A 10,977-nucleotide genomic window follows, 5' to 3' on the forward strand; every position below is an offset into this window, starting at 1 on the left:
TAAAAGGAGGGGACTCGGCGGCGGGGGCGGCGCCTGCGGGCGCGGGGGCCCAGCGATTGGGTTCACCCTCGGGGGCTGCGCTTTCTTAAGTGCCAGCCAGAGGCCTTCGGCCGACCCCCAGCCGAGCACCGACCCGTTGCCCCGGACGTCAGACGCGCGCAGCCCGGCCTTGCCACCGAGTCCCGTTTGGCGGCTGCGGACGGGCGGACAGACGGACGGCGGTGGCGACCGAAGGCGCAGAGTCGCGCGCGGCGGGAGGGCAGAGAAATCCGCAGGGCGGGCAGGAGCCAGACCCGCAGCCTCCCGCCGACAGCGCCATGGACGGCACCGGCAACGCCACCCTGCTCTTCGACCCGTCCTCGCTGCAGCCGGACTACACCTTGTCGCCCAACGCCAGCAGCCTGAGCCCCGGCCCAGACGCCCCCCTGGCGCCCGCCTCCAGCGCCGGCCCCAGCCCCGGGCTCAGTGTCGCGCCGGGGCCCGGCGTCAGTTTCAGCCCCGGCCCCACTCCGACCCTGACGCCGACGGCCGGCTGCTTCGCGGGTGGCGCCGCCGGCCCGAGCCCTACCTCGTTCGCTCACCCCGAGGCCGCCCACGAGCCCCCGTTCTGGGACACGCCGCTGAACCACGGGCTGAACGTGCTTGTGGGCGCCGCCCTGTGCATCACCATGCTGGGCCTGGGCTGCACGGTGGACGTGAACCACTTCGGGGCGCACGTCCGTCGGCCGGTGGGCGCGCTGCTGGCCGCGCTCTGCCAGTTCGGCTTCTTGCCGCTGCTGGCCTTCCTGTTGGCGCTCACCTTCTCCTTGGACGGGTCGGCCGCCATGGCGGTGCTCCTATGTGGCTGCTGTCCCGGCGGGAATCTCTCCAACCTTATGTCCCTGCTGGTTGACGGCGACATGAACCTCAGGTACGGAGCTGCTGTCCGGTAGGCATCTTTCTTCTCCCAGTGAACCGCGTGTACAGCCATGCGTTCAAGACCAAGGAGGGAGGAAAGAGAGGCGGTTAGAATGAGGCGCGGAAGAGGGGAGAAGAAACTGGAGATGATGGGGACGCCCGGGCTTTGGAAGTCCAGGCAAACATGAAGAGGTAGGGTTGGAGGGGAGAAGATCTAGACAGGGACAGAAGTGCTCTGAGGGTCTTGGGGTCTCATCCACAGCTCCCTCCCCACCCTCCCTGAGTGTTGGGCTGTCAGTGCAGGTTTGCAGGCCCCGGAAGACAAAGGAAACTGGGAAGTCTGAAGCCAGGACTCACGGGAAATGTAAAAGCAAAATAGGACTATTGTCTCCAATAAAGAAAGTAATCTCATATATAAGACAATATAATTGAGGTTAATCCAACAAGTAGTATTCAGTAGCTTTACCATGCCTTACAGGGTGCTTTGGAGGATTAAAAAGAAAACAAAAATGTTCCTTGCCCTCACAGTCATCCAGACTGTAACCAGCTCAATAGGCTGTATAAAGCAGAGGGCAGCAGTCCTGAGATTTTTCTTCTCCTGCCTGGAGTTCATGTTTCAGTTGGGCTTAGCCATGCTGCTCTCCTGGTGCTCCCCTGGGATGAAGCAGGTTCTTCCCTGACTTCAAGCTGGGGGATTTGCAGGCTCCCCCGTTTTCTTCTACCCAATGTTCAAGCAAGGCTCTTTGGCTCAAAGCCCATTCCAACTTCTGTCCATTCCCTTTTCTGCAGCATCATCATGACCATCTCTTCCACGCTCCTGGCCCTGGTCTTGATGCCACTGTGCCTGTGGATCTACAGCCGGGCTTGGATCAACACTCCTCTGGTGCAATTACTGCCCATAGGCACAGTGATCCTGACTCTCTGCAGCACTCTCATCCCTATTGGTTTGGGTGTCTTCATTCGCTACAGATACAACCGGGTGGCTGACTACATTGTGAAGGTAAGGTCACTCTTCCCTTTGCATACTTTACACACGTAGAGAGTCCTTGGTCTCTGACCCATGGCTGAAACAGTGAGAAGTTTGGGAAAGAGAAGTAAGGAAGAAAAGGACTGGGTAGCCCTTGCATGGATAAACTTAAAAAAAAAAAGAAAAGTTTATGCCACAAATATAACTTCCGTTCCATCTTTTGGAACTTCAAAAATAATAGCTTTAATTAAGACACCGGGTTAATTAAAAACAGCATAAGAGAACTATCAGTATTCATAGGAGGACACAGATCATGGGGGGAAAAGATGACAGTGCAATTAAATGGCAACATGTTTTCCACTAAGAAGTCATGTATTACTAAAAATCAAAGCAGGTGAAATAAAATTAATAGGATTTGTGCAGTACTTTTGAAATGCATTACAGTACTCTACTTTTTAAAAGTGGAACTCTAATTCTGAGAAACTCTGTAGAAGTTTCCTTTAAAATGTTTCATTAATTTTCTAAAAGTAAGTTTACACTAATAAGACAAAAAGTAATTTAAAAATTACATTGTAAAAAAATTACATCATAGAATATAATAGAATACACAAAACATTGGCTTTAAAGCACAAAATAAAATTAGGTCCTGGGTAAATAATGCAGAATATATTCACATCACTAAATTTGTGTTTCTTTTTCCTTCCCCATTGCCATATTTCATATGGTTTCTAAAGGTAGTAGAAGAATGGGATTTCTATTATTTTGTGCAATATTTCCAAAATTGCTTTATTTTAAAAAATTGATGCTTTTGGTAGCAGTAGAGATTTTGTAATAGTTGATTGGAGAAAAAATTTAAATATTTCTAAATTAAACTTTCTTTGAAAACTCAAAACTAGTAGTAAATAAGAGTAAATCATGAACAGGATTCTCATTTTAGGAAGTTAATCAAATAAAATACATAACGAATTAGTCTAATTAGTGTAAAATGTACATGCAAATTCCTTCAGACAATGAAGAGAAAAAGGATTGCGCTAATGTTTCAATTATGTAGATTTAAGAAGACAATCTTTTGTGTTTTACTTATATTATACCAAAGTAATCTGATTATACAGAGGGGCTTTTATTAATATGAAAAATAGAGGGCTCTTTTCAGTACATATATCCAGCCTTGAGTAAAAAAATTATGCTCTATTGTAAGCATATATATACTCTGAATGTAATAAATATATATGTACATGTAAATATACATATTTGTTATATGTTATACATAATATATCTATAGATCATCTTGAGGTCATTAAGAACTTACTAAGTTGATCATTAAGGTAATACTATTAATGTGATGGCATTTACTATAAAACCTTGGGAATTCTAAGAGAAAGTCAAATAACCTATTTCCATGCTAAAAACAGGTAAACATATTTAAATAACAGACAATTCAATAAGATAGTGTAGCTTTGAGTTTAAGCTGAACCTATTCCATTGCCAGCACACTCATTAAGATCCACTTCATAATAGTTTTATACTTTTGCAAACACTTTAAAATGAGCATTCAATGTCAGTGCTCACCCAAATGATTTTAAATTGTTCAAAGGAAATGTTAGAGCCAATATTTTCACAACGAAGAATCAGATTTCCTCTCAAAGCTATTGATGTAGACACACTTTGAAACTTAATATAAGTTTTGATTTATAAAAGTTTGGTTTCTGCTAATTGTACATTTGTAACATGAGTATCTTATATAATAATTACTTCAGCACCATTTAGGGTAGACTTTTTGACCAGCCCAGATAAATTTTGAATAATCTTTTAAAGAATATAAAGTATATGCCAATCCCATAGACTCCAAAGGGGTATCCTCCCAGATGTCTAGGGAACCAGAAACAACACTTAAACTGTTCTGGATCTGTAGTCTCCCTCACAGACACCCACCCAATCCCCTCTCCCATTAAAAAAAAAAGCTACCGATCTGAAGGAGAACTAGGAGAAGAATTTTTAGGTTTCCACCTTACTATTTACAAGCCTGTCTTATTTGCATGAGTGAAATGTACCAGTCGGACATCAAGATGACACACTGTTTTATACAGTCAATTGTTTTTATCTAAAATCCTTCTATTATATATAATAATTTCTAAGCGTCATTAGAGACTTACATGTGGGAGTATTCTCATGAACAGGTGAAAAAGCAGGGAGTTGCAGGATTACAAAGAATTCCTCACATCTTATGTTTACATTTTTTTCTTTTCTCTTACCTAATCTAAGAGTTGGTAATTGTTTGGGTATTGCTAACAATTCTCTGAGCTATAAAGTGTTTTGAAGGTTAAAAATATCAGACACTCAGTTTCATAAATCAATAGCTTTTACGTCCTGTGTAAAACCAGAACTAATTTCTTATGGAAAACACTGGGTCCTGTTCAGGGAAAGCAGTGTCCATCTGTCCACTCTATTCATCAGACCATACCTGGTGTCTTGGGCTCAATTCTAACTGCTCTGTTTTTAAGAGGCACATTCACAAATTAAACGAATGCTCAGAACAGTCAGGACTCCAAAACAGAGTTATGGAATGGAGGCTGAAAGCCTGGGACAGTCTGCCCCCAGAGAAGAGTAGCCTTCCCCTCATAACTGGTTTTTAAACTTTTGGAGGCTGTTTTGCAGGAGGAGTAGTCTGTCTGGTCTGTGCTGCTCCTGAGGGCCTATCCAAGACAATGGCTAGCAGTTATAGAAGGCAAATTGTCACTAGACCTAAAGACAGGTTGCCAAACAATTAGAGCTGTCTGACATGGCCTGGATGCCTCCTGAAGAGGTGATCTACCCATCTTCAGAAATACTCTGTCAAAGACTTTTAATGGCGAAGATCTCCATTCTGTGTGGGAGGTCAGACTAGATGACTCTCCTCTTCCAAGAGCCCAGGATCCCCTTGCCTGAATCCCTCTTCAACTATCTTATTTTTGATGGCTTGTTTATCCATGTTCTTTTACTAGGTTTCCCTGTGGTCTCTGCTAATGACGCTGGTGGTCCTTTTCATAATGACCTGCACTATGTTAGGACCCAAACTGCTGGCAAGTATTCCTGCAGCTGTTTATGTGGTAGCGATTTTTATGCCTTTGGCAGGCTACGCCTCAGGCTATGGCTTAGCTACTCTCTTCCATCTTCCACCCAACTGCAAGAGGACTGTGTGCCTGGAAACAGGGAGCCAGAACGTGCAGCTCTGTACCGCCATTCTAAAACTGGCCTTTCCACCGCAAAACATAGGAAGTATGTACATGTTTCCCTTGCTTTATGCCCTTTTCCAGTCTGCAGAAGCAGGGATTTTTGTTTTAATTTATAAAATGTATGGGAGTGGAATATTGTACAAGCAAGATCCTCTAGATGAGGATGAAGATACAGATATTTCTTATAAGAAACTAAAAGAAGAGGAAATGGCAGACACTTCCTATGGCACAGTGAAAGCAGATAATTTAATTATGATGGAAACCACTCAGACTTCGCTCTAAATATGGAGATACACAGGAGAGTTTATCTTGCTGAAATATTACTTCATGTTTATGGTCTGTGGTAGTGTCTATGGTTTACATAAAGAACAACAATTGGTTCACATTATTATACATGTAACAATTTTGATCTGCCCACCATAAGGTTGCATTGGTATATTAACCAAGCGTTTTCATAAATTACAAATCAATGTCGTAATATAACTTGCACCTGGGACTGCTAGGGTGCCGCCTGAACAAATGTGCTTTTTGGTTTTTCACCGTTACCGATTTCTATGATTGTTTCAAATATGTTAACTCTTAGAAAACAGGGTCTTGGAAATGTAGAATTTTGATGCACTATCTTATATGAGTAAAAACACGCTATATTTGTAAAGCATAATTGAGTTTAATGTAATTGTTGTTAAAAAAAAAAGTGTGCTTGCTCAGCTTATAAATACTTGACATTGTTAAAATTTGACCTGTATTCAGAAAAATCCCCAAACAGGTCTATTAAACAATGAAATATAGTATTTTATTGTCCAGCCTGTATCAAATCAGAGAAGAATTACATTAACATATTTGATTACTTGACCTGATACCTACTTGTAACGAGCGGCCAACATGTTTCTAGTGGACAAGGCATTTGCTTTCAGCTGGGGACTGATTCGGTCTTCTGCATTTATGTAAACACACCCTAAATCAGTTTCTCTTTTGGAAAGATTATTTGGTTAGGAAAACCCGTAGAGCGACTGTCTACCCCAGAGAAGAGCAACAGCCATCAGACCCTCGTGGTACTCAGCAGCACCTCCTGGTCACCGTTTGAGGTGGGGGTTGGGGGCGCGGCGGGGGTAGAGTGAGTTCTCCAAGGGAGAAAACGATTAGCCTAGACACAGATGCCCTGGAACGCTTTCCCTATGCACTTGCTGAAAGGGTTCAACGCATAGATTTCTCAGGGCAGCCCTGAGATGATGAAATAACCGACAATCTGAGATCGTAGGTATCAGACCCAAAGCAGTTCCCCCAAAACCTTCGCAGTTTTGCTCACTAGCCAGAGGCAGTCAGCCTCGCCTCAGCTTCCCGGGCGGCGCCGACGATCACGCAGGGATGGGGACCACCTGGCTCAGCGAATCGCCGTGATGGTTCTCCTGCTGGTATCCTCTTCACCTGGAGCCAGTTCACTTACAGACCAGTTCTGCTTCGCAAAGAAAGCCTTCTTTGCAGATCATCTAAGGGTATTTGTGCCAACCTCCGGGTGTGGAAAGTTCCCACACCGAGAAAGTCTGGCAGGGGCCCCTCCGGCGGGGACACCAGCGGGTGGCGGGGAGGGTGCGGGGGGCCGCGCAGCGCGGCCAGCGGGGGTGGGGCCAGCGCCCGGCTGCCCCCGGGAGGTCGCCTATTTAGGACGCAGGGGCGGGCAGGAGCGGCAGGGGTGCTCTGATGGCTGCCCTGGGGGACGAGGTGCTGGACGCTTACATGTACCCGGCGTGCGCCCTCTACTCGTACCCGTACCCCTACCCCTACCCGGCCGCCGCCAAGGGCAAGGGAGCGGCGGGCGGGGGAGGCTGGCGGCACCGGGACGGCGGCTACCCTCCCGTTTCCTCCTCCTCTGACGGCGCGGCCTCGTCGTCTTTCCCGGGCTACGGGCAGCTGGCGGCCGCCGAGTACTTCCACAGCTACCAGCGGGCGCAGCTCATGGCCCTCCTGTCGCAGGTGGGCCCCGGCCTCGCCCCGCGGCCCGGCCGGGCCAGCATTCGGGACGTGGCCGTGCAGGTGAACCCGCGCCGCGACGTCTCCGTGCAGTGCTCGCTGGGGCGGCGTACGCTGCTGCGCAGGGCCCGCGAGCCCGGCCCTGACCCCGAGGGCGCAGCGGGCGCGGGCGGCAGCTGCCCGGCCTCCCCGCAGCTGGCCCGCCGGGGCCCCGAGCAGGGCAGCCCGCCGAGCGGCGCCCCGCGGCCCGTGCGCTTCCCGCGCACCGTGGCGGTGTACTCGCCCGTGGCCTCCCGCCGCCTTGCCACCCTCCTGGAAGGGGCCGAGACTGCAGCGGCCGAGCAGAGGCCCGGGGCGCCGGACGGAGAGCTAGGGCCGCCAGCTGTGAGGCCCCGAGGCCCCGAGGAGGGAGAGGGGTCGGCGAGGAAGGAGCCCCAACGGCCGCAGTCCGAGGAGGACGAGGCCCAGGCCGGGGTACCGGCGAGCAGGGAGCAGCCCCCGCTGGTGGCCGGCGCCCCGGACGCCGCGGGTGAGAGGTGGTCGCCGCGGAGCCCCCAGCCGAGCAATGAGCGCCTGCGCTTCCAGGTGAGTCCCGAGTCGGCCAGGGAACCGGCGGGGGAGCCCCAGGGCTGTGCGCCCTCCTGGCTCGCGTCCCGGTCCCCGCCCCGCGGCTGCTCGCGACACGTGGAGGCGCGCGCTCCCTTAAGGCGCGGGCACTTCTGTGTGCCTTTCGGCAGCTGCTGAAGTCGTCTTTCTCCGGCAGAATTCAGTCCAGTGTAGCTTGCGTGTTGCTGCGATGGTAAAACACCGGTTGCACAGGGGTGGCCGAGGAAACGCCCTTTTAACATTCTTATTCCGAGCGTATTTGCTGTATAAAGCTCTGACCACGGGAGTGTAGTCCTGTGTTGATCCTGCACTGGATGATCTAGGATGGGTCTCGGAACATCAGAAGGTGAACTTAACTGGCAAGGGGAGTTGATTCCCAAGGATCCCACTCACACTTTCTCATTCAGTGTGTTAGAAACCGTGAACAATTGACTACTGGGGTCCTAGTCAGGATCTTCTCTTGTCCTTAAGACGCACCCATCTTCAGAAATGTAGTAGCACTGCTGGAGCATCTGCGCTGTGCTGCATTGCTGCCTGAGAGGAGCGGGCTTGGAAGGCCAGTTGGTACTTGCCTGAAACTTAAAGGGCTGGAGCACACTGAGGGGTTGTAACCCAGGGGAGTGGAAAGGCATGAGAGGTAGGAAGAGGCCCGGAAGAGTCCTTTTGGGGTCTCTTCCAGGCTCCCCAGGGCTGTTTAGTGGGGGTGGGGAAACACAGAGGGAATCAAGTTTGTGCACAAGCTGTGCGTGATCTTAAGTCTTTACCTTCCTGGGCTTCAGTTTGCTCACCTGTGAAATTGCTCAGTGTCCTCCAAAGTTCCTTCCAATTCTAAAGGCCTAACTCCAAAAACTTGTTCATAACTTGTTTCCCACTGAGAGAGAAGAAGAACTTAAGAATAAGGTAATACTACTTTTGTTCATATTATGTGTGAATTATGGCTTATCCGTATTTTAGATTCCCAGCACCACTGTTTGGTGGAAACTTAATTAGCAGCATAGAGAACTTTTTTCAAGGTGTTCACCCAAGATCATTTTAGGATGCAGAGTCTAATTTCTTTTCTTGAGTTTAACCACTTCATTCATGTGTGTTCTAAGATTAGACCTATTCTACAGAGAGAAGCCCTCCCTAAAGAATCCCAGAGTTCAGGAACCCTATGTGTTTGGCTTTCCCCTTGCCTGCCTGAGGGAAAACACCGGCTTAGTAATCTGTTAATTTGCTTTATGAACCAAGTTAATCTGGTACATAAATTCCAGTGGGCCCTTGCTTTTCTACTTGATTAAGCCATTAGCTTTCCTAATGATTACGTTGTGGAGACGGACTTGAACCTGATTCTACTTTCCTCCAAGATACGGAGTGGAGTTGCCAGTTTTAAGTATCAGATCCTTTCCAAGCTTCTGAGATGAAGGCTAATTCAGATGTCATGTTGGTTAAACTCTGCTATCCTTTTGCTCAGTTCTTAGAACAGAAATATGGCTACTATCACTGCAAGGACTGCAACATCCGATGGGAAAGTGCCTACGTGTGGTGTGTACAGGGCACTAACAAGGTAAGAAGTGCCCTGTAACTGGCATCATCCTGACAAAAGGTTCAGGAGGGTTTTGCTCTAAGTTTTTCCTCTTTCCCATCACAGGTTTACTACAAGCAGTTTTGCAGAACATGTCAGAAGTCTTATAACCCTTACCGAGTGGAGGATATCACCTGTCAAGTAAATTGAATGTTTGTATTTTGTGTCTGAACTGGGTAGTGATTAGAACATTTGGGGGTATGTTTCTTGAATGTATTTCCTAAAAGAGCCTAGATTCCCAGTGACCTGAGGTTTTGATTTCTTTCTGGAAGGAGTTGTAGAAATAATACTTAACTGGGAAACAAGGCCTTGGTGTTAGTTTCCTCCTGCTGTTGCAAACCTCGGTCATGTGAACGTCTCTAGAAGCTGTTGCCTCACTTGCAGTGTGGAAGAATGTTTGCTTTGCCTGCGACTCGGCTGAATGTAGGAGAAAGTAAACTTAGAAAACAGATTATCTTTCTACTAATATGAAGTAGTAAAGGTTGACGCTTTTACCTAAATGCGTTTTATGAAGCACATACCCAAGTTAAAGTATTTAGTAAAAGCACGGGTTTTTTAAAGTTTCCATTTTGCCTGTGAGTTCAGAAAGGGATTCGTTTTAAAGTAAACCTAAGTTGCTTTAGCTTTAGCCCTAAGCTTTATGGGGTTAACTGGTAACACGTTGCTTGTTACTATTAACTGAGCACGGCACTGTGATAAAGGGCTCTGATAATCGAAGAGGGAGAAGTGACTAAACTTGCCTGTTAATCACACAGCTAGTGGAGCTTGACTTGCCACTAGAGACAGCCTAATCAATGCACTTGACTCCAGGTGGATGCCGGAAGCATGAACACTGCAGGGTGGGTGGAGAGAGAGAAAGTATGGAAAACATAGACTAATCTAGATCTTGGGAGAGTAGGGTACATTCTAAAGTAGGAGAGAGGAGTTTGACAATGAAAGCGAACTTTCTAACCACTCTGCTCTTGGCCCAGCAGTTGCTGCTCTGCCTTCTGCTTCAGCTTGCGGTCCTTCGGAGCAGGGAGAAGGCCAAGGTTAGCCACTGGTGCCAGGCCTGCTACTAGTTCCTGGCCTCACACCTTCGATGTTGTTAAACTCCTCTCTCCTGCTTGCTTGTTCTCCACCCTTCAAGGGCAGGGAAAGATTTCCTCTTAAACTGTTTTAAAAGGAACTTCACAATTCAGAATTGAATCCTGTGCAACATGGGAGCAGGACTGCATGATAAAAATGCTCTACTCCTCCCATCCTTCTCCTTGCTAGGAAGGGATGTAGACAGAACAAGATTAGCACAGGACTTTGCTTAGCGTGCATCCAGTTGGTATTTGAATGGACTAGAAAAATAACTTTGAAGTTCCAGGACATCACCAAGCATTTATGTTCTGTATGTACTTCTCACTTTTTTTTCAGAATTGTAAACAGACTAGATGCTCCTGCCCAGTAAAAGTTCGCCACGTGGACCCCAAAAGGCCCCACCGTCAAGATTTGTGTGGGAGATGCAAAGGCAAACGCCTATCCTGTGACAGCACTTTCAGTTTCAAATATATCATTTAAATGAATGTGAAAAAACCAAAACACTGGTCCTGCTGAACGTGTGCTAGTGGAGCAGACAAGTGAGCTTTTTTCCCTGCCCCTTCTCCTCCTCTCTGCCGCTCCCTCAAAATACTTCGTGAAAGGCTGTATTTGACAAAGCTGTCAAATAAAAGCATTGCAAAACAATTGATACACTGCGTAAAATCCTTAAGATTTAGGAGAGCCTGTCTTGTCTT

The 10,977-nt window shown here is 47.6% G+C and overlaps 2 protein-coding genes across 2 annotated transcripts; both read left to right on the top strand.

The window, feature by feature from the left end:
• Positions 1 to 314: 314 nt before the first annotated feature.
• Positions 315 to 5,358, top strand: SLC10A4 (solute carrier family 10 member 4). Its single transcript, XM_061191378.1, has 3 exons — positions 315 to 910; positions 1,687 to 1,897; positions 4,846 to 5,358. Exons 1-3 carry the CDS (start codon positions 318 to 320, stop codon positions 5,356 to 5,358), a joined length of 1,317 nt encoding a protein of 438 aa, XP_061047361.1. The 5' UTR covers positions 315 to 317.
• Positions 5,359 to 6,774: 1,416 nt separating this feature from the next.
• ZAR1 (zygote arrest 1) lies at positions 6,775 to 10,762 on the top strand. Its single transcript, XM_061191379.1, has 4 exons — positions 6,775 to 7,629; positions 9,104 to 9,196; positions 9,281 to 9,355; positions 10,619 to 10,762. Exons 1-4 carry the CDS (start codon positions 6,775 to 6,777, stop codon positions 10,760 to 10,762), a joined length of 1,167 nt encoding a protein of 388 aa, XP_061047362.1.
• Positions 10,763 to 10,977: the final 215 nt, after the last annotated feature.

This window comes from Eubalaena glacialis, chromosome 5, assembly GCF_028564815.1.
Source record: "Eubalaena glacialis isolate mEubGla1 chromosome 5, mEubGla1.1.hap2.+ XY, whole genome shotgun sequence".
Lineage (NCBI taxonomy): Eukaryota > Metazoa > Chordata > Mammalia > Artiodactyla > Balaenidae > Eubalaena > Eubalaena glacialis.